Source organism: Phalangium opilio, unplaced genomic scaffold, assembly GCF_054372755.1.
Source record: "Phalangium opilio isolate 3A_F unplaced genomic scaffold, DU_Popi_V2 ptg000002l_1, whole genome shotgun sequence".
Classification (NCBI taxonomy): Eukaryota; Metazoa; Arthropoda; class Arachnida; order Opiliones; family Phalangiidae; genus Phalangium; species Phalangium opilio.
The window spans coordinates 8,812,713-8,836,668 of NW_028324144.1; the positions used below are offsets into that span (position 1 = coordinate 8,812,713).

At 41.9% G+C, this 23,956-nt stretch overlaps 1 protein-coding gene and 1 long non-coding RNA gene across 2 annotated transcripts; one reads left to right on the forward strand and one right to left on the reverse strand.

The window, feature by feature from the left end:
* Positions 1-34: 34 nt before the first annotated feature.
* Positions 35-12,666, reverse strand: LOC149718663 (uncharacterized). The gene is made up of 2 exons (XR_016373202.1): positions 12,287-12,666; positions 35-1,699 (listed from the first exon to the last, which is right to left on the reverse strand). It is a non-coding gene; the product is annotated as an uncharacterized LOC149718663 (long non-coding RNA).
* A 3,085-nt stretch (positions 12,667-15,751) lies between these two features.
* On the forward strand, positions 15,752-18,404 carry LOC149718664 (uncharacterized). Its single transcript, XM_089850950.1, has 2 exons — positions 15,752-15,774; positions 15,976-18,404. The coding sequence occupies exon 2, from the start codon at positions 15,985-15,987 to the stop codon at positions 18,301-18,303; it is 2,319 nt and encodes a 772-aa protein (XP_089707076.1). The 5' UTR covers positions 15,752-15,774; positions 15,976-15,984; the 3' UTR covers positions 18,304-18,404.
* Positions 18,405-23,956: the final 5,552 nt, after the last annotated feature.

Here is a 23,956-nt window from a genome sequence, read left to right on the forward strand (position 1 = left end):
ATTTGTACTTACAGCTTTAATATCATAAACCAGATTTAGTTGCAGTTTTGTTTTATTCACATTTTCCTCGAAACATTTCGTGTCAAAATAATTTTTTTTTTAACATTTAACTTTTTAAGTCAAAAGTTGAGTAATTTTTTATAGTTTTTGTTTAATGATTTGTCATTTTCGTATTTTTTTATTTAACCTCAATATTAGTTACGTTGCCATATTTGTGTTATCCTTCTATTAATACACAATTTCCAAGACTTATTTTATTGCCATTTTTAATTTTTAAGTGAAAAGTAATTATTTTTTAAATTGGCAAATTTGCTCAATTTCGATTATCATTTTAATGTACTAAGAATGTTTCAATAAATTGTTTCGCCGATTGATTCGCATTATATTTTATTTTTTTATTATAATTTTATTTGTATTTTCATTTCGCCATGACGCGTGACCCTTCCAAGATGCTCATGAACTAAGCAAACAACAAAGGTACAATCCGCGCTAAAATATTTTATATCCGATGAATATCGTGTTACATCGTAAAATTACCCTCGCAAAGTCGTGTTTTCTAGTACAGTCTTATTCTAACCTGCGCGACAAAATTATGGTTTTTAATATAAATCAAATTAGTAAGAAAATAGTCCATGAGCCTATTATTGTAGCAGAAAATATTCTCGAAGGTTTAATAAACCGGGTGCTGTTGATTGTTGAATGTTTCCAATAGCAGAAGTCCATTAAATTAGCCTAGGAAGTAGCCTCTCCCTTTTTACCTCTCCGAGTGACGTATGTCACGGAGAGGTTCTGTAACGATCGTGTGTGTCTGTCTGTGTGTGTGTCTGTGTGTGTGTCTGTGTGTGTGTCTGTTGTTACACCCACGTGACCGCGTTCGCAGTTTCCAAATCGGAGCAAACGTGTTCGCCATTTCCGAACTGCTTTCACAGTCACGGAAATGGCTACTCTATGGCGAGTTCTCACACCACCATCTTCTGGTCTTTGTCCATCCCACACGGACACCAGTCTGTACTTACAGGCTTCTAATCACCACCATCTTATGGCCTTCGTCCATCCCACATGGACACCAGTCTGTACACACTGGCTTCTAACACCACCATCTTCTGGTCATTGTCCATCCCACATGGACACCAGTCTGTACACACTGGCTTCTAACACCACCATCTTCTGGTCTTCGTTTTTGTCCATAGCACATGGACACCAGTCTGTACTTACTGGCTTCTAACACCACCATCTTCTGGTCATTGTCCATCCCACATGGACACCAGTCTGTACACACTGGCTTCTAACACCACCATCTTCTGGTCTTTGTTTTTGTCCATACCACATGGACACCAGTCTGTACACCTGGCTTCTACACCACCATCTTCTGGTCTTTGTTTTTGTCCATCCCACATGGACACCAGTCTGCACACCTGGCTTCTACTCCATCGTCATCGTTTGGTTTAAGACATTCGCGGCGATCAGCTAGGGTTACGAGAAACGTCTAGCCTCCCTAGGGTGGGTTGTCCACGATAGGTTTTCGCAATTGCAGTTGTTCTTGCTTTTAACTGTAGTTCGACACCCTTATATACTACCTATTTGAATAAGGCGAAGCAACCGGCGTATGCTTCATTTCAAACGCCAATATTAGTCAAGTCTCTCAAGAATGTTTAATTGTTCTTTTTTAAAACGATGTAACGTTCAATAAGGCGAATAACTAGCGAAGAAAATATTAAATATTAATTATATTCATTTTAATATTTAAGATAATCTTGTTTCTCAATTCAAAATTAATACGGAAAGAGTTAAAAAGCAGTCTATGCTTTTGTCTGTGTGTGTCCGTCCGTTGTTACAGTAGTGCGCTGCGTTAGAAGTTCGTTTTGTTTTGATGTGTAAAGGAATCCTACAGAACCATAATATTCCCTTTATCCTTAATATAAAGTGAATATGTGGAAATACTTTTCGTAATTATGATGCATTTAGTACTTTTGTAGCTTTAAAGCTCTATTTCATTTTGATATTCCAAAATAGTTTTTTAATATTATTATTTAAAATGGATGTTTATATATTACCTAAGCTATACTACATCTGTTTATAGCATAATCCTTTCTAAAGTGAATTCAAGTACAATGCTACTATGTTGGTCATATGAACTTTGATTTGTCAATTGGCCTAGTGAACCAAAAAGTAAACGCTTGGGTTTGGATTTCGTTTCTGTAATGCAGAGACGTTAACGGTTCAGAGTGAGCCGAAAGTTAAGTACACTTTAGGTTTAGATATTATAATCATGGTGGAAATCTGGGCCGCGTTCAGCAGAGCCCAGCGCTGTTAACAGTGTCCTACATAACGGGATTTTGTTTGTGAATTTTGACGTCACGGTGCTTAGCGCTGAGCTAGCGCGGTCCTCAAAGAAAATAGTCGGCTTTTTGGATAACGTGACGTAAAACGTGTAGTTCTCAGCTTGGCGAAAAAACCATGGATGAATTAATACAAATAGCTCTTTGGGACTATAGCTATTTAATTGGCGTGAAACCAGTTGATCACGCGAGAATTTTGAGAGATATGCTAGTTTCTAATTTTAATTATAAAAGTTGTTATCTATCTCTATAAATATGTTATCATACAATTTTTGTTAAGCCTTGGTACCTTGCAAGCTTTATTGCGCTAGCGTCATTTATAAAACGCCGATGACCGGAGAGAAGCTATGACGACAGAGCTCACCGGTAAACATTTCCAAAATCCGCTGTCTTTTTTGGTGAGCTCTGCTGAACGCAGCCCAGACCAGTGAAAGGTCTGATCGTAATCGGATAATAGCTTCGTGTTTTCATGCTTTTTATGGTACGCATTTACTTTTAGTGTGTGTAGCCACAAATAAGCTTTGGTGTTATGTAACGTTAACAGTCATGTTGACAAACTAAGAAAATCGTTGAGGTGAAACGAGAGGATAGTGTTTATATGGCAACCCTGTTGTGAATATGGCTTTGAACATAGAGGGCATACAGTTGAGGAGTAGAAAATTGGGCCTTTACAAACACGTAAAGGTAGTATCCCTCCAAAGTTTTATCTCTTCATTTCCCGTTTCTCCCCCATCGGATGATTTTAATGTGTACAAGTATATCATTATTGGATGTAAAATGTCGTCTGATTTACAGTATATTTGCTATGCTTTGTATACTGCTTTAATATTTCATACATTTTAACTTAAGAAACATTTCCATATCTGGGTAAATAAGTTTGTAAGTAGTCGTCTTGACTCGGAGAGGTAATATTTTGGTTTTCCCAACTTGTTTTTTCTTTTTTTAAGCAAAACCGTTCCCGGTCCCTTTAGAGATCCAGCGTTCATGGGCTGAAGAAGTCACGCCCCACTCACGTGAAGAAATATTTCAAACAGTGTTAGGAACGGGGGAAGAAACGAATCCCCCCATCTATTTAGTTAGATTGAGTTCTTAACCTAGCAGAGGCGAACGCTATACCAGCTATTGTAATTGTTTACTTCCTAGGTTAATTTAATGGACTTTTACCAATAGTTAATAGTCCAAATGGAAGTGGTATACATTATGAATAAAATGTGTCGCTAAATCTTAAATTTTATTTGTTATTAGTGTATACAGAGGTGGATTAGGGGAAGTTATGAACGAGCCATAGGGCTCACTGTGGGGGCATTTTATTTACGAGAGAGAGGAAGAGGAACGGCTGGGTGGGTTAAAATTCCTCCCCTCTATCAACGGAGTAAGATTAAGCTCTCTACCTGGTGGATGTTAAGAGAAGTAAAACACGGGAAATTGAGAAAACGGCCTCCGAAGTTAAGCTTGAAAACTCTTCGCGACCTATTATGAGTATTAACAGCTCTAAAAGTTATGAAGAAGTATCAACTCAATGTAATTTTTATTTAATGGTCAAACAAAATATGAGAAATAAGTCTGTAGGTTGTAACATAGATAAAAACCGACAAAAAGTAGCGAAAAATCGGAAAAGATAGCTAAGCCTTTGCCGCGCTTTAAATCAGTTTCAACCCAGTGCTTGACTTTAATAAACCCCGTCACAATACCACCAAAGAAATCGGATGTTAAACGGAAAAGTATTTACCCTGCTTTGGAACTTAAAAAATGGGCCACCAACGCTTCTCTAGTTTCAGAGGAAGTCACAAAATAGCTGAGATCATTTTTTAATTGTTCTATTAACTTCTTAATAATGGGAAAGTCCGCGCCTCCCGACGATTGTTCCATTTCTAACTATAAACGACTCTTGACTGAGTAAGCCTTGTACATCATACACTAAAGCAGACGCTATTTTCAATCCGTTAGGTGGCGATATCGTTACCCTGCTATCCTCGCGAATTCTCTCTCATTTTTGGGGGGGCTTAAAATAAAGAGTAGCTCTATGTTCCCCCATCGCTTTTATAAAGCATTTGCCCATCCAGAAATTCGGCCTCTTTCGTAACTTCCCCTAATCCACCTCTGATATTGTAAATTAACCAATGGTGGAATCAATTTTTTTTAAACTCAATGAAACTGAAATATCAATCAATCATCTACTGAAAGAGGTATCAGCCTACTTTTTTTTTCAAAAGAAGGTAAATAAGGATTAGATGGCTTGCTGCTTCAAACAAGATTTTTAATCATGAAGAGAATATTTTGTTAATTTAGGTCAAATTTAGATATTCGGTAATCGAGTTGATATGAATAAAGCCCTTTTTGCTCATGTCTATTTTAAACTTTAATCACAGATTTCGCTTACCATTTTACAAGCATAATAAACACTACTGAAGGACGCAAATCTATCTGTGATCGGTAATGGTGACCAATATAGCAATTTGCCCAATTAATCGGTTTGAACTTCATTTGCACATTTCTACTCGTTAATTTGTAGCCGACCTTAGAGCAGACGATCGTATTTTCCCGTCGATAATAGGGGGCGCCCCGATCGGGAACTAGGGGGTTAATAGGCGGCTTTCGGAACGGAAAGGTTCAGTTGAACAAAGGAATTTGAGTCGGAAGGTTAGTCGAGGAAAAGTTACTTGGAACCGACGAATGTTTTGGATATTAAAGAAGATTGATCGTAAATATCTTATTGTTTTATATATTTATTAGTAATAAGCCCTTACAGGATAGTTATTAACGTAAGCACGATGTATGCCTAACCTGAGTTAAGCCTAGGCTACTGTGTCGCCGCACGTTTGGCACGTTACATAATGGTGGCCCATGGGGGAACATGTAAGCCTAACCACGTTGCTACAGGGTATTGTTTTGATTATTGTTCATTTAATTATAACGTTAACATTTTATATTAATTTCGCTTATTGTGTTAAGTTCTTTTAATCTTATATAACATTTTAATATTAGAAACATAGTATACCCTGTACCATAATGTATAACGCCACCGTGGGCCTTGGTTCTATTGGCTGGCAATGGCTTACTGGTTGTGTTTTTGATATCCCCGTATTTTTCCTTTGGGTTCTGAATCTAATGTGTGACTTTTCCTCGTTTGCGGTGTATAATAAGACTATTGTTTTGGTGACTAAGCTGCTTTTCCACTGGCTTTGGCTACGAATTTCCATATCCTCCTTGCTTACATGCGCACCGACTAGTGACTTGTTACGGTTTTTGGAATTTATTATAAACTTTATTCCTGAAGTAACATTGTTTATGGGGCGCGGTATTTACCGTCTACTTGTGTTCTTTATTCGTCATGTTTATAACGGTTTCAACGTTCATGTGGTCGGAACCCATAGAAGATGGGCCTTGGGTTCCGGATTGCCGCCCATACCTCAATATGGGGCCGTAGGGTCAATCGTCACTCCTCCCGGAGGTTCGCCTACCACGCTGTTACCTGGTTCAGGTCCTCCCAGCCAAATGGGACAAGCTACCGCCGCTTTTGGGCCAATTTCCGTTGGAACTGTAGGAGCTGGTCCGACGTCACCACCTTTGGCCACAGACACAATAGTTGCTTTACTTCAGCAATTGGTCTCTCAGACGAAGGGTTCCCGGGAGACCGCGTCCGTCGCCATCCAGACTGAGGAGTTGCCCGACAGTCAGTGTCCGGTCTCGGCCGAGGATTTCGGTAATTCGATTCCCAGGTATAGCTCTAGTTCGTGTGGCTCGTCCACTGGTGCTCAACGCTTGAGTACGGAATCATCCGATCAACGACATGTACATTGGGACCCTGACCGGCTGGTTCGCAGTTATGATGGAACGGGGGTTCTGGCACCCGATTCTGAGGCCCGATCACACACAGGTATGGGATGGGGGAACGCGGGGTGCGCCACCTCCACCCCTTCCGGCGTTATTCCTAACTCTCTACCCTCTGGGAGTTATTTGGGGTCGTCCCTGCCTATATTCTCTACCTCGCATCCGGGGACTTATAAGATGAACTTACCTGAATTCTCGGGACGGGATGAGGAAAACCCCAAAAAGTACTTAGAGGATCTTGAAGGTTATATACGGCTAAAACGGGCTACAATGGAGGATCTATTATATCTGTTGTCACAATCCCTAACGGAGAGGGCCTCCGTATGGTTTGATGAGTTTAAGTCACGGGAGGGTCCGTTTAATTTCCAATGGGATCGTTTCGTCCAGGCCTTTAAAGGTAAATTCCTCTCTTCCGATCGGGAGCGTACGCTACGGACTATACTCAATCAAGAGAAACAGGGACCAGGAGAGAGCTTATTGGATTTTGAGTCGAGGATCCTGAAGTTAAATAGGGCCTTACGAGACCCTTATCCTATGGAGGACGTATTACGGATAGTGTTATCTAACATAGAATCCAAGTACCAGTCCTCCATCTCCCCCGCTTGGTGTCATTCTCTGGATGTTTTCGAGAATGAAGCACGGCGCATTATGGCCCGGGAATCCATATCCGGACACTACCATTCCCCCTCTAGGAGGGTCCATTTCCAGGCAGATACTCCGCGAGGACCCTTCCAGCACCAAGATGATTCCCCTTTTCCGGTATATCAGGACCCAAGCGCACAGTGGAGTACGTCTACTCCAGCGACTGCCACTCCTCTTCGGGGATCGAGAGGCCGGAGTTCCCGTAATCGGTTCGGAAATCGCGGAAGGTCGCAGCATCAAGAGACCGGTGGGCAGGGCGAACGAAGCCCGGGTCGCATCAACTCAGAAGGGAACCCTGGCCTGATAACTTTCAGTCCACGGGGCCGGCGGACTATGCCTGGAACACCACCGAGATCTACACCTTTGGGTCCATCCGGACCTTCCCTTCCGTCTCCGGGAAACGGCCAACGGGAGCGGGAGTGACAGGATCCCGTAACCCCAGGACAGATCCGATGCCTGTTATGTTCGCCAATAGCAGGGGTTTTGGCATAACCATCATTATTAACAATATTACTAATATAGCGTTTTTGGATTCCGGTTCTAATTGTTGTTTTATTAACTTAACTACTTTACGTCATATGGATCTGTACCATTTAATGGTCCGGAAGAAAGATATTTCCGCCACCGGTTTCATCTCTGATGTACCCCTGGTTGGCACTATACGCTTACCCGTGACTTTGGAGGATGGTACGAAGTTGAGGGACATAAAATTTGAAGTGGCAGAATATCTTCCATATCCCATCGTCCTTGGCAGTAATTGGCTCATTAACAATGGTAGTATAGTGGATTGGGGAAAGAAGATTCTGACAGTGGATGGAAGGTCGGTGGCCCTGCATGAGATGGATGTACCCTATCAGGCCCCCACGGTAATGCCTCTTAACATAATGGAGGAATTAGATACCATCATTGGACCATCAGTCTCCCCCGATCAACGAACAGAACTAGTAACTTTGTTAAAATCTTTTCCTGAGGTAGTGACGGATAAAACGGGACGAACCACCTGGGTCAAACATAAGATAAAGCTGATCCCCGGGTCCGAAGCCGTCGTGAAAAGACCATACCGAGCTAGCCCTAGAGTCAAGAAAATCATTGAGGATCAACTGGAGGAAATGCTACAACAAGGCGTCATCTCCCCATCGGATAGTCCCTTTGCTAGCCCAGTAGTGGTTGTACCTAAAAAGGACAGTAATGAGGGTCGTTTCTGCGTGGACAGCAGAGGTTTGAACCAGATCACCGAGACTGACCCGTATCCTCTACCCAGGATTGATGAAATATTGGATACTTTCCAAAAGCCCGCTTATATTTCGAAATTTGATCTGCGATCAGGGTTCTGGGAAATCCCGATGGACCCGAAGAGTGCAAGATATACCGCTTTTATCACCCACAAGGGCAAGTTCCAATTTAATGTCATGCCGTTTGGGCTCAAAAATGCCCCCTCAACCTTCCAGAGGTTAATGGATAAGGTCCTTAAACATGGCCGACATCTGGGGATTGCGGCCTATCTTGACGACATCATCATCGTCTCTCGTTCCTGGCAAGAACATGTGTTGGCCATCCGTTACCTGTTAACACGGTTACGAAAAGCCGGTCTCACCCTGAAGCTTTCTAAGTGCAGTATCGCTTGCGACCAAGTAAAAGTCCTCGGATATAGCGTCTCCACCCACGGCATCGCAATCGATGAAGACAAGGTGCAGGAGATTCGGGATTTTCAACCACCTAGGAACGTGCCGGAATTGTCCACATTCTTGGGGATGGTTACTTGGCACGCACGTTTCATTCCTCACCTCGTGGACATCGTCGCTCCTTTACAACGGTTGCGGCGGAAAGGTGTTCCTTGGACGTGGGGGAAAGAGCAGGACCGGGCGTTTGAGGAAATCAAGAGACACATTGCCAATGCAGTCTTATTGCATGTTCCCGATCCTGATGCGGATTATATATTGACAACGGACGCGAGCGAATATGCTCTGGGAGCTATGTTGTCCCAGGTTCAGGAGGGACGGGAAGTACCCTTAGCATACTATAGTAAGTCTTTTAAAGGAGCTGAAGCTAACTACGGCATTCCGGAAAAAGAATGCTTGGCTGTAGTGGACTCCATACGTAAATTCCGGCCCTATCTCGAGGGTCGCCGTTTTACCGTTGTCACGGATCACAAGGCGTTGACTTGGTTATTCACCCTGAAAGATCAGAGAAGCAAACTCCTTCGGTGGGCCATCGAGCTTCAAGAGTATGACTTCGATATTATCCATTGCGCGGGGAAAACGAACAGGGTTGCGGATGCCCTGTCTCGGCCTGTAGCTGATCTCCAGGGCCGTGAACGTACGGACATTAAAACCTTCCTTTCCGTCTTTATAGTAGCTGACGACCACGAGGTAGAACCTATCACCAACCTCGAAGTTCGGGAAGCACAGGAGAAGGATCCAACATGGTCCCCGATATTGGCCGACCTTCGGGACGGCAAAGATCATCCCTTGTACTGCTTACAAGACGATTTATTATACCGCAAAAGTACGGCATCGAAGACCGCAAAGAAGCTGGCCCCTGAGTCTATTCATAGTCGGCTCATGGATATCTACCATAATCACCCTCTTTCCGGACATAGGGGTGCTTTAGCCACCGAACGGAAGTTAACGGCTCGTTTTTACTATCCGAATTTCCGCCCTTTAATCCGACGGTATGTCAAACAATGTCTTGTTTGCCAGCAATACAAGTCCCGTAACGAGAGAACACCCGGGAAGATGGTCTCCAATGTTAGCACCTATGGACCAAATCAGCTAGTGGGAATCGACCTCATGGGCCCGCTACCTGTTACGGCCCGACAGAATCGATTTCTCGTAGTTATTGTTGACTACTTCACCAAATATGTTGAGATTACCGCTATCCGGAGCATTACGGCTGTAACGGTCGGGAATGTGTTCCTTAAGTATATCTCTCGCCATGGTTCCCCGGACGCTGTTTGTTCGGATAACGGCTCCCAGTTCACCTCTGCTCTTTGGGCCCGTGTTTGCCAGTTGATGAAAGTTAAGACTACTTTCACCACCCCGTATCACCCTCAGACGAATCTCACGGAACGTGTCAACCGAGTACTGGGGGAAATGATGAGTATATACGTGGGGAACAGCCATAATCGTTGGGACCTTGGGCTGGAAATGCACCAATTGGCTATTAATTCCGTTATACACTTGACTACAGGATTTTCTCCTTTTGCGCTAACGTATGGTCGTGAACCCCGATTACCATGGGACCAGGATGAGAGCCCTCGGGATTTCACCGCCTTCCAGGGCACTCTGCCCGACCTCACCGCATACGAGTATGGTCCGTTAAAAGATCTACAAGCCATCCGTAGTGACGCTGAGGATTTTACCCGTGTCGCCCAAGCCAAACAGAAGAAGTATTATGACAAGCACTATGGCGACATTGAATTAACCTTGGGGCAATTGGTATGGAAGAGAGTTCATAAGCTATCCCAGGCTGCGGTTGGTTATACCGCAAAGTTGGCCCCTACGTGGGAAGGGCCGTTCCGAGTTATAGAGAAATTGGGTCCCCTGACCTATCGTCTCCGCCATGACATTACCGGTCGGAATGCGGGAACGTGGCATATTAGCCAGCTGAAGCTTTTCATAACCCAGTCCGAAGGAGAGTCCCTCTGCATTCCAGAGGAAGTGGACCCAGAGGAAACGGACCCAGAGCAGGAGGCTAGTACCAATACCGACGGAGAAATAGTACCATCGGCTGGGGAGGTCCCCAACCCCACCGATTCCGCCGACTCCCTGGTCCCGATATCCGGCCCAGCTCTGGACTCATCCAATATGGAAGACTCCCTGCTCGGGGACGTAACACCACTTGGCCCAGATGAGGACGAGGCAATCGGACCGGTTAACAATCCCCTCCTACTTCCGTTCAAGTGGGGTTGGACAAGGGAGGTGGTTAAGCGAAAAAAACCTTCTCCCACTGGCCAAACACACGCCGTATATTATTATACTACGGGGCCGCGTTCTGTGAGACTTTGGTCCTGGCCCGATTACGTAAACATTTCGCATCTATATCCAGGGCTGTCTCGTGCCAACCTGGATTTCGGCCCAGACCCGGTTCCCGGAGCTCCACCTGGTCAAGAGATCTATCGGGACGCCCGGGGATAAGCACCTAATAGATATGATATTAAAAGGAGGCCTTCTTGTAATCTGTGTTTACCCCTTTTAGATGGCTTCTCAACCCTGGAATAACGACGTAGTCGTTTCCATACGCCCTGCTGATGGTTCCCGCTCTATAGGCGTCACCACCAACCCTAACATCGATACCGATGAGGGCCGCCGTATTTACCTGTTACCGTCCCCCTCATCCTCACCTCCGGCATTATCACCCTCCGCTTCTTCCACGTCTGAGGACCAACGATATCTTCGAGTTGAGCGTCGCCTTCCGGAACGGTACAGTGCACAACGTCGATCTCGTACAACGCCCCAGACTACTGTACCACCGCGCAGCCTAATCCGACGTCCATCAAGGGATTCTTCACCCGTCCAGCGGCAACCACGCCTGGAACCCTCTCGTCGATCCCGCTCTCCTCGACGCTCTCGATCATCACCTCAGCCACCGGACCGCCCTATAGGCTGTCGGATATGCAGCATGGAAGGGCATCGAACGAACGCCTGTCCCCATACGCGAAGATGTTATCGATGTCGACGCACCGGCCATTTGGCCAGAATTTGCCCCCATCCGCGACGAGTAACTCGGACCAATGCCCAACGGAGAGCCTTTGATCTACCGGAATTGCCAACCGATATGTTGCCTCGACGTCTACGCCCGGAGTAGGAGGGAATATATTGGACAATTATAATTTATTTTTTTTTCCCCCACTATTAACTTTGTTTACTTTAATTTCGAAATACCTCAGCTTTCTTGTGTATAGATTTATTATAATCCGAACTCTTTGTTAATGGCCTCCCGACTCAGAGTTCCTTTGGGGGGAATATGTAGCCGACCTTAGAGCAGACGATCGTATTTTCCCGTCGATAATAGGGGGCGCCCCGATCGGGAACTAGGGGGTTAATAGGCGGCTTTCGGAACGGAAAGGTTCAGTTGAACAAAGGAATTTGAGTCGGAAGGTTAGTCGAGGAAAAGTTACTTGGAACCGACGAATGTTTTGGATATTAAAGAAGATTGATCGTAAATATCTTATTGTTTTATATATTTATTAGTAATAAGCCCTTACAGGATAGTTATTAACGTAAGCACGATGTATGCCTAACCTGAGTTAAGCCTAGGCTACTGTGTCGCCGCACGTTTGGCACGTTACAAATTTGATATGTTGCGAGAAATTTGAATGGAATATAAGTAGTTATCTCTTTCAGTAGATAATTTTTGATGTTGATATTTAAGATTCATGGAGTTAAAAAAAATTATTAAGCTTTGATATCAACATCGGTTAATTTACGATATGGGCGTATGATGGTAGTCTGTTTATAAGATTAAATCGTTACTTTAAGTGTCACTAGACAGTATCTATCTCCAAAATCGAGACTTAGTAACTTTATAACCATCTCCTAGTCACAGGATATCCGAGGGTCAATTTCTTACATCATTGACATGTGATAGTGATTATCGGAGGAAGGCTGTCAACTTTTGGCAAGGCCTAATACCGTTTTGCTTGACTTTCGCCGTCAAATTCCTTTTAAAGCATAGATCATATAGTATCCACCCTTGATTTTCATTTAGCAACACACGTTGGATTCGTAAACCTCGACGCGTACCACGATTAGAAGCATTAAAATGCAAAAACAACACACTGACCGCATACATTTTTTTAGTAAATAACATTCACTACAGCTGTTTTGGGGGCTGACAGACGATAAATAAAAAGCCTTCGGAGTCCGGCCCCTTAAAGGGGGTGGTTTCGAGGGAACGAAATTCAAATGCAAGGCGCGTCCCTTGATATCGTAAATACCGACGTTTAACGCAATTATAATATTGAAATCTTATACAATTAAGTTAAATTTAAGAAAACAAAGCACTACTTTCAAAGTCTAAACTTTAAAAATACGACGATAAGAGAAGGCGAAGTAACGGGCAACAAGACTCGAGAGACAAACATTTAAATGGCAAAAATTAACGGAAAGCCAAGGCTTAGCGCAATTTCACCGCCTTAAAAAAAGGGCCAAGTTTAGAAATAGATTGTGGGACAATAAAAAGGTGGAAAATTATGATATTAGGCTTATATTAAAGCTTGAAACCTACTTTATATTATATTTAAAATCCATCCATAAGCAAATCCTCAAAAAATATGAAAATGACCACGAAAAAGAACCCACTCTCAAATTTTTTCCCCTTAAAAAAAATGGCGGCCACAAACGGGGTGAAAATGGGGAAAAGAGCTATCCAAATGCTTCGCCAACATTATTATAATTTTGCCCCTTCAATTTCTCTACTATGTGATGATTTTTATTTTTTATAAAAAAAACTATTATAGCTGAAGACTTGAAATCTTACAGGATAATATCAAACCTTTCAATACACGTCTCATTAAAAATTCAAGAGATTTGAACCAGTAGATGCACTAATATTGTCAAAAACGTTGAAAAAACTGGTCCCCTCCCATAGAAGCCCATGTTAAAACCAGACGGGTTTGAAAGTTTAGACCGAACCTATGTGACGCGCCGCATTCGCGAGTTAACATGTAAAAAAAATCGTTTGGACGGGCTTCTAGAGCGCGTGCAGCCAGCGTGCGTGATCAAGTGGGCTATGATTTGGCTTGCCAAATGTTTGGATAGGGTTTGAACCAAATGAAAAGGGATTTGGAGTTACAGAATACGGATTAGTGTCATTTGGGGATGAGCCGACCCCAAATCCAAATCATTTGGATTAGGAACGATCCAAATGTAGTTAGAGAATAGGGTCCCAGATAACAAAGTGGTATACATTATAAATAAAATGTGTCGCTAACTCTTTAATTTTATTTGTTATTTGTGTATATTGCTATTATTTCTATCAGTGAACCATGGATCAACACAGTGAACTAAACGCTAGGAGTAAGAATATCTATATCGGGCACCATTAAATTAATAATTCTAGAAATATCGAAGCGAGGTGCCATACAACTTATTTTCATAACTCGTCCGCCAAACTATAAAACGTTTAATGCCTGGGGTGCTAGTGGTCTCCGTGACCACCAATTAAAATACCATGCGCATTAAAGGCGTAGAATAATAATTGGACATTGACCAGTTTAATCAATACAAAAATAAAAACCCATGGACTTCCCCCGTGACGCGATCAACTTGGACAAAGTTTAAAAATATTCCTCGCACTGACGCGTAATCGAGTGGGCTATGACTGTCTCACCAACCTAGAACTGGCAAGTTTACTAATGACAAATCTATGGGAAAACGAAGGAGGTCCACAGACCAGTTTACTATTTCGGACACAAGGGGGTCAATGGTTCCATCGACTAGTTTAAGAAATATTCTAATTACCCAGACAGGTGCTTAGTTTGCTGACTCTGCTGAGCAGTCTGGGATATAGCAAACTTCCTCTGGTCCAATTTCCAAAATCAGTTTATTAATTTCTCGGACTAGTTTTTAAATTTAATTAGTGGGGGTTACTGGTCCTCGGGACCAGTTTATTAGTTGCAAATTTATAGGAGAACAAAGAGTGGACCAGTCCGGTGACCAGTTTATTATTTCGGACTAGTTTAAAATATATCCTTATTTCCATGGAATGCTGCTGAATGCCAGGCTGACAGCCTGAGCAGGGCCAGAAATAAACACAGGGCACTGGAATTGTCCAATAAGTCTTAAAAATGTTCCTTAAATTTTTTAAAAAATAAGGGGGCCACTGGACTTTTTGACCAATAAATTTTCTGAAGTTTTGTTAGCTTGGCTATGAAGACGCGACACAATTTTTTGCGAACTCCAGTGGACAATGTCCTGTAAATTTTCTAGTCAAAGGATGTATCACTGGACACATGCCCTGTCTGGGAAATAAGTTTATTTTATAAACTAGCCCTTGGGACCAGTGACACCCCTAGTGTCCGAAATAATAAACTGGTCCCAGCTTTTGTTCTCCTACAGATATGCAATTAATAAACTGGGCCGAACGACCAGTAACCCCCACTCCTAGAACTAGTCCAAGCTAGTAGTCCAAGCAATTAATAATCTGGTTTTGGACCAGAAGAAGTGTGCTATGTCCCAGACTGCGTGACATGTCCTTTAAGAAATTTTTCTTATTTCCGGCCCTGAGCCTGAGTCCCACAGTTCAAAGTCGTCTGCTTGTTTTTGTTAGAAACCCCTAAGTCTAAAGACCGGCGATTTCCGGCGAAGTTTCGTTCTCCGTTCTTTTGTAATACTGGGCGTTCTTCAACATTTTAAAAGTTCTCCAATTTTTTGTAATTCTGGAATTTCTGGGCGTTCTTCAACATTTTTAAAGTTCTCCAAGCAAGGTAATTTTTATAATTTTCGGTATTTTAAACCTGAATCTTAGTTATTTACCTTGTAACATATAGCTTTAGGCGTATATCACAGCAAAAACGGATTTATGGGATAATATGAAACTGGTCCCGGGACCAGTGACCCTTCCCCAATTTATTTTTCTACTGGTCCCAGGACTTGTGGTCGTTCTCTCTTCTCTTGTATAGGCTTTGCCTCTGTGGTTGCCTGCGGTCCTTTCCCGCTAAATAAATATTATTATTATTATTATTATTATTATAAAAAAATCTCTCTCGGCTTAGGGTTGTATACACAACTGGGCTCCTGGGGTCGAAATTTATGTTAAAATGAAAATAATTAAAGAGGTCCCCATATCAATTTTCAATAAAAGTAGGAATTAATAAACTAGTCATTGACCAGTGACCCTCACGTTTTGAATAAAAAAAAGTGGTCCAAGCTATTAATAAACTGGTTTTTGACCTGTAAACCTTTCTTATTTCCTAGCCTGGTTGCGGTTCTATGGCATAGCATATGCCTTTAAGCCTTGGGTAAATTTAAAGCCTTTTTTTTACTTTGACAATGGATATTTTAATAATTTTCGAACTATTTGTGAAATTCCATAATTTTCCCAACTTTGCTAAAATGGGTTTAGCTTAATAAAGACGATACTAGGCCATTAAAGTCCCAAGGTACTTAACCATGTAGTCAGTACGCCAAAAGTACTAATTAATATTTATTTATTTTTTTAGTTACCCAAAATGCGTAAAAGTATAGTCAAGTATACGTATTCAAAGTTTGGTAAAGAATTATTGATGGCTGCTAATGAGGGGAAAAAAGATGAGATTGTTCGGTTGTTAAACCTTGGTGCCAATATCAACTATGCTGATCGGTTTCGTCAAACCGCGTTACACTGCGCTTGTAATGGAAGGCATTTTGATGTGGCATTACTGCTTATTGAAAGGGGTGCAGATATAAATGCCGCTAATGAATGGCGTAAAACACCGTTAATGGTGTCTTTATTGGGTAGAGTCGATGTGGTCAACTCTCTTTTGGTTAAAGCTGCCAAAGTAGACGCTGTTAATGATAAAGAGGAAACGGCATTAAAACTGGCTTGCGGATCCAATGTGGCATTGCTGCTTATTGAAAAAGGTGCCAATGTTAATCTGGCTGACGCAGATGGGACAACACCGTTAATTAGCGCGTCCGAAAGTAATCTACTCGACGTGGTTAAGTCTCTTTTGGATAAAGGTGCCAACATCGACGCCATTGATGAATATGGAGAAACGGCATTACAAAGGGCTTGTGAATGTGGAAAATGTGATGCAGCATTGCTGCTTATTGATGAAGGTGCCAATGTTAATCTGGCTGACGCAGATGGGACAACACCATTAATGAAGGCTTGCGAGTGGAATCTACTCGATGTGGTCAAGTCTCTTTCGAATAAAGGTGCCAATATCGACGGCGTTGATAAAAAGGGAAAAACGGCATTGCGGATGGCTTGCGGATTTGGAAGATCCGATGCGGCATTGCTGCTCATTGAAAAAGGTGCCAATGTTAATCTGGCTGATGCAGATGGGACAACACCGTTAATGAGTGCGTCCGAACGTAATCTTGTCGATGTTAGCAAGTCTCTCTTGAATAAAGGCGCGAATGTTAATGCTAAGAATAACAAGGGTCTGACTGCATTGCATCGCGCTACTTCATATGAAACAGTCGTTGCTCTATTCGAAAAAGAAGCGGATATTCACGCTATTGATAATGAAGGCCGAAATGCTTTGCATCACGCTGCCGAACGTGGCAACGTCGACATCGTTAGTTTCCTTCTGACTAAAGGATCGCATTATAACACGGTGGACATAAATGGGAAAACGCCTTTGAATTTGGCTGGTGATAATTTTTTCGCTGAAGTGATGGAAATCATTAACATCCAAATGGAGAGTGATAATAATTCCGACGTGGGAAGTTCAGCCCAGATGTTGCAATCGCAGTCCAGCAACGTGGTGAAAGAATCTGAAAAATTGAAACGAGAGTTGGAGGAACAGAAAACCACCTTAGATGAACTACTGAAACAATTGGAAATTTACAAATTGGCGGCAAGCAACAGAGATAGTGAATTAAAAACCACCTTGGATGAATTGCTGAAACGATCAGAAAAGGACAAATTGGAGGAAACCAAGAGCGAACGGGGATTGAAAGAAGAGTTGACAGAACTGAAAGCCTCCTTGGGACAATTACTGAATCAAACGGAAAAGGACAAATTGGAGGCAAGTAAAAGGGAACGGAGATTGAAAGAAGAGTTGACAGAACTAAACTCCACATTTTGCCAATTTCTGAATCAAACAGAAAAGGACAAATTGGAAGCGAGTAAAAGAGAACGTGAAATGAAAGAAGACATGGACAATCTGAAGATAAAACTTGAAGGATTAGTCTCAAATTTTGCTGTAGAAACGTCGCCAGCATCTTCGGCCCAAATAGTCGCCCCACTACTTGCCAAAATAACAGAGTCATGTAAGGAAACTGCCGACAACTTGGCTACTATACCAAAACTGGTTGTTTCGAAACCAGAAATTGATAACTGGTGGTTCAAAATTGAGTCCAAACTGAACAGCACTGAGCAAGAGCAACTACCGAATACCTTGGAAATAAACGGCTTGCGAGAGAAATCCGATGAGAACCTGTTATCTATTTTAGCCTCTATAGTTCACCATCTGGGTTTGGCTTTTCCAAGCGATTTGATTCGAGTCTGTCGTCAAACTAGTGTCCTTCCAGAAGCTACCAACAAACCCAGAGCTATCGTAGTCACGTTTCAGAGGGTGGAAACGGCCCAGACTTGGTTGAAAGCCTTCAGAGAGAAGAGGTCAACAGGAATCTTGGCATCATCTTTGGATAAATCATTCCAGGGTGACAAAATCTACATCAATCCATTCAATGACAAATTGCTGCATCGCGTCAAAGAATTCGCTAAAACAAACCAGTACAAATTCGTTTGGGTTCAAGATGGCAAGGTTCTTCTGCGGAAAAGTGAAGATGCGCCAATTATTAGAATCAAATCTGACAAAGACATTCCATTACCATAAACTTATCACCGTGCGTTCCTTAACTTTTATTTTTTCAAAAAAATGTCAAAAGTATTTCATTTTCTAAGGTATTTTTGAAATAAAGTTTGTTTGTTTTTTCATACGATAATCAAAATTTATTCGTACAAATTGTTATAGGGTTAGTGTGTGGTAACAATACGCAAGTTTTAATTTTAACTTTTATTATTACATTGACGAAAATTTATATTGAAAGTCCCAAAGAAGTTTTATGTTTTTCCGTCAATCAATTTTAGCTGCGATTTTATATCATATCCGATAAGTTTTCCTTCTTTGGGTTCGTTTTTAATTATCGAAAGAAAGGTTACAGGGTTTCCTTGAAACAGCACTCACTAAGTCACAGTGGCGTAACTCAGCACCAAATTAGGTCAAACCTTCGTATTAATATTGATATTTTTGGCTAGATAAATGTTTTTATTAAGATTATAGATTGCAAATATTTCTTCATAAGTCTGTAAAAAGTTATAACTTGGTTTCGCGTTTAGTTAGAACTTAGAAGAGAACAAGTTTATCATGACAAAAATATTAGCCACATCGTATGATCGTAACTTAGGTAAATTAGAACAACAAGATGAATTGGAAAAACTTCTGCCCGGTCATTTAAAATTTATATGATATACTTATGTTATCCTATACCGAGAGAAACATTTACCCGAAAATAACCCGATGTTGACATCTTTATATACTTATGTTAGCCTATACCAAAGAACTAATGTCTCTCTCCGTAGTTTGGCTCCCGACAGTAGAGAAGGAAAATTTTCTGGTCGGTCGATTAAAAATAAATATTTTGCCTATCCTACGGCGAAGTTATATCTCCTGGCCTCGGATAAGATCATGACTCCTAGTTGAAGAGATAGAGAGAGAGAGAGAGAGAGAGAGAGATAGGGGACCGTGCCTCTGACAAACTTCTCTCTCCGAGACTATTCGCGACCGTTTGTCTGACAAACTTCTCTCTCCGAGGCTCATCCTCTATTCGCGACCGTTTTTTCTGACAAACTTCTCTCTCCGAGACTCATCCTCTATTCGCCACCGTTTTTTCTGACAAACTTCTCTCTCCGAGACTCATCCTCTATTCGCGACCGTTTTTTCTGACAAACTTCTCTCTCCGAGACTCATCCTCTATTCGCCACCGTTTTTTCTGATAAACTTCTCTCTCCGAGACTCGTCCTCTATTCGCCACCGTTTTTTCTGATAAACTTCTCTCTCCGAGACTCATCTTCTATTCGCCACCGTTTTTTCTGACAAACTTCTCTCTCCGAGACTCATCCTCTATTCGCCACCGTTTTTTCTGACAAACTTCTCTCTCCGAGACTCTTCCTCTATTCGCCACCGTTTTTTCTGACAAACTTCTCTCTCCGAGACTCATCCTCTATTCGCCACCGTTTTTTCTGACAAACTTCTCTCTCCGAGACTCATCCTCTATTCGCCACCGTTTTTTCTGACAAACTTCTCTCTCCGAGACTCATCTTCTATTCGCCACCGTTTTTTCTGACAAACTTCTCTCTCCGAGACCCATCCTCTATTCGCCACCGTTTTTTCTCACAAACTTCTCTCTCCGAGACTCATCCTCTATTCGCCACCGTTTTTTCTGACAAACTTCTCTCTCCGAGACTCATCCTCTATTCGCCACCGTTTTTTCTGACAAACTTCTCTCTCCGAGACTCATCCTCTATTCGCCACCGTTTTTTCTGACAAACTTCTCTCTCCGACACCCATCCTCTATTCGCCACCGTTTTTTCTGACAAACTTCTCTCTCCGAGACTCATCCTCTATTCGCCACCGTTTTTTCTGACAAACTTCTCTCTCCGAGACTCATCCTCTATTCGCCACCGTTTTTTCTGACAAACTTCTCTCTCCGACACCCATCCTCTATTCGCCACCGTTTTTTCTGACAAACTTCTCTCTCCGAGACTCATCCTCTATTCGCCACCGTTTTTTGTGACAAACTTCTCTCTCCGAGACTCATCCTCTATTCGCCACCGTTTTTTCTGACAAACTTCTGTCTCCGAGACTCATCTTCTATTCGCCACCGTTTTTTCTGACAAACTTCTCTCTCCGAGACCCATCCTCTATTCGCCACCGTTTTTTCTGACAAACTTCTCTCTCCGAGACTCATCCTCTATTCGCCACCGTTTTTTCTGACAAACTTCTCTCTCCGACACCCATCCTCTATTCGCCACCGTTTTTTCTGACAAACTTCTCTCTCCGAGACTCATCCTCTATTCGCCACCGTTTTTTGTGACAAACTTCTCTCTCCGAGACTCATCCTCTATTCGCCACCGTTTTTTCTGACAAACTTCTGTCTCCGAGACTCATCTTCTATTCGCCACCGTTTTTTCTGACAAACTTCTCTCTCCGAGACCCATCCTCTATTCGCCACCGTTTTTTCTGACAAACTTCTCTCTCCGAGACTCATCCTCTATTCGCCACCGTTTTTTCTGACAAACTTCTCTCTCCGACACCCATCCTCTATTCGCCACCGTTTTTTCTGACAAACTTCTCTCTCCGAGACTCATCCTCTATTCGCCACCGTTTTTTCTGACAAACTTCTCTCTCCGACACCCATCCTCTATTCGCCACCGTTTTTTCTGACAAACTTCTCTCTCCGAGACTCATCCTCTATTCGCCACCGTTTTTTCTGACAAACTTCTCTCTCCGAGACTCATCCTCTATTCGCCACCGTTTTTTCTGACAAACTTCTCTCTCCGAGACTCATCCTCTATTCGCCACCGTTTTTTCTGACAAACTTCTCTCTCCGAGACTCATCTTCTATTCGCCACCGTTTTTTCTGACAAACTTCTCTCTCCGAGACCCATCCTCTATTCGCCACCGTTTTTTCTGACAAACTTCTCTCTCCGAGACTCATCCTCTATTCGCCACCGTTTTTTCTGACAAACTTCTCTCTCCGACACCCATCCTCTATTCGCCACCGTTTTTTCTGACAAACTTCTCTCTCCGAGACTCATCCTCTATTCGCCACCGTTTTTTCTGACAAACTTCTCTCTCCGACACCCATCCTCTATTCGCCACCGTTTTTTCTGACAAACTTCTCTCTCCGAGACTCATCCTCTATTCGCCACCGTTTTTTCTGACAAACTTCTCTCTCCGAGACTCATCCTCTATTCGCCACCGTTTTTTCTGACAAACTTCTCTCTCCGAGACTCATCCTCTATTCGCCACCGTTTTTTCTGACAAACTTCTCTCTCCGAGACTCATCCTCTATTCGCCACCGTTTTTTCTGACAAACTTCTCTCTCCGAGACCCATCCTCTATTCGCCACCGTTTTTTCTGACAAACTTCTCTCTCCGAGATTCATCCTCTATTCGCCACCGTTTTTTCTGACAAACTTCTCTCTCCGAGACTCATCCTCTATTCGCGACCGTTTCTTAGCAAGGGGTTTTAGGCGAGGCTGCTTAGTACTGGGCTGGCAGTCCTGGCATGTGAAAGGTCCGTGGTTCGATTCTCCGTGGGGGAAGAAATTTTAATAAAATAATTTCTTCCCTGTATCTTGCCTGTATCAAGTTTAAAACTCCACCTGTGAACTGTAACGTTAACTAAAAATAAAAATATTTTATCTCTACAAGAATTTTGTTAACAAAAAGGCAGGGCGTTACGCGATTGGTCGGCAGTCCTTGTTTAAAATTATCCTTAAAATCTGAACCTAATTTGAATTTTAAAATCATTCGGAAGTATTTCCTGAATGTTTCACTATGCAGACTAGTCTTAAAATTGATAGAAGAATCGATAAAAAATCACTTGATTTTCTACTTCACCCTTCCTTTAATAGCAATCTGTAATCTCGCCGTTTCAAGAGCACTTGATATTTACTACTTTAACTATTACGCCATTTAACATTATTCCTCAATACGCCGCAGCATTCCCTAAAGTACAACTAAACTTTGTTAAAAAACTATAGTTGCAACATTTGGTAAATGTAGAGGCCCTTTAGAATTAAATAACGATCGTCATTTTGCGAAACTCGGAGTGAGAAATGACATTTGGTCTTCAGTGTCTCTCGAAAATAAGCACCGACAAATTTCACATAATCTAAATACTAAATTTTCTGAAAACGTCTAAGCTTTCTTAAATAATCGCGCGTTATCTAGCAACGCTTTGCAAACATGTTATTTTCGAACGTATCCCTTAGAATGGCTGTGGATAAGGTAAGATTTCAAATATACTCGCTGGAAAAATTTGATCGCTTCAAAAACACAAGAGATGGAAAATTCTACAATGATTTTTTTTTTCATGATTCAAATTTAAAATATCCACGCTTCCAGACGCACATTAGTTGATTCCCAACCCTAGAAATCTTGTAAGTAAAGATTTTATATAAATGCGTCTTTCTCAAAGATGCGAGTCGGTAATTTACGGTTCATAACTTAATGGTAATATACCAAATACCGTCGTAGATTACCGATTGATGTCATACCGTAATTTACCCTTGTATATCACCATAGCGTTTCCAAAATTTCGCGCTCAGACAGTAGCGTCGCTAGGGTTTGAAATTTGGAAGGGGGGGGGGCTTAATCTGGAAAAACTAATTGAAGGTTGTTATCGGAAATTAATAACAAAATTTTACATAATTGGTTCATTGGAACTATCCGAGAATTTGTGTCAACGTTAAATTATTCGTATTTTAAATATATTCAAACTTTTATTGATAAAGAGTACGGAACCGAGTTATTGACAATTGTGGGTGAAAGAATTTCACTCGTCTTTTATAAGTTTAGTTTTCGTTTGCTTTTAGTCCCCACTGCTGTTTCATATTGAAATCTCTAAAAAGATGAAACTTGACGAACTTATCAGTATAAATTTTATACTCTATATTGCTACAGAATTTTAGGGGGCTACGAGCAATTTTTGGTAAGGTTTACGGATTATTTAGAGGGGGCTAATTAAAAGACCTAGCGACGCCACTTCGCTCAGAGTAAATTTAAGTGTACCAGACTGCCAGAGACTATAAAAAGTTTACCTATTTTATTTCGGTGTCCAGTTTTCCCTCAAATTACAATTAGTCCAACCAGAAGGGAATAAGGGAGAAGGGACACACTTTATATCTCCATAATGCTTTACACTCGTAACAACAGTCTTACTAACCTCAAATCAACTACCCTTCACTGATTGGCTATCTAACTTCTGCCTTAGCTGTGACGTCACTTAAGAAGGTGACGTCTCGGTTGACGAATAAAATGTAGTTTTGTTTACAACTTTACATTGAAGGAGATAAAAATGGCCGAATTTCTTGTTGATAAACGAAATCAAGCTGTGCAATTAATTTAGATACACGGGTATTGAAAACATACCAAAATCAGATAATTTGAAGGTAATAAATAGATAAAAACTAATTATTCTGAATTAATATTAAAAAATACAAATTAGTTTCAATAAAATACATACTTGAGGTTATAATTACACAAGAACGAAACATCGACAGCCCTAAGCCTTTGGAGAATAAAAATCCAGCAGACAAATGGGCCGATACCGCGGAGAACTTAAAGAACTATTTTTGCAGTAAATTGGTTAAAAGCTGTGTACTTGCGCAAAGTTTTCGCGGTTTTCTTGAGGTTGGTCGGACTCTCGTTACCAAAGCAGGCTCTAATGTCTCCCTTCTCTCTTATTCCCTTCTGGTCCA

Excerpts from the sequence above, each read along its gene's own strand:
- LOC149718664 (XM_089850950.1), top strand. The coding sequence starts at position 15,985 with ATGCGTAAAAGTATAGTCAAGTATACGTATTCAAAGTTTGGTAAAGAA.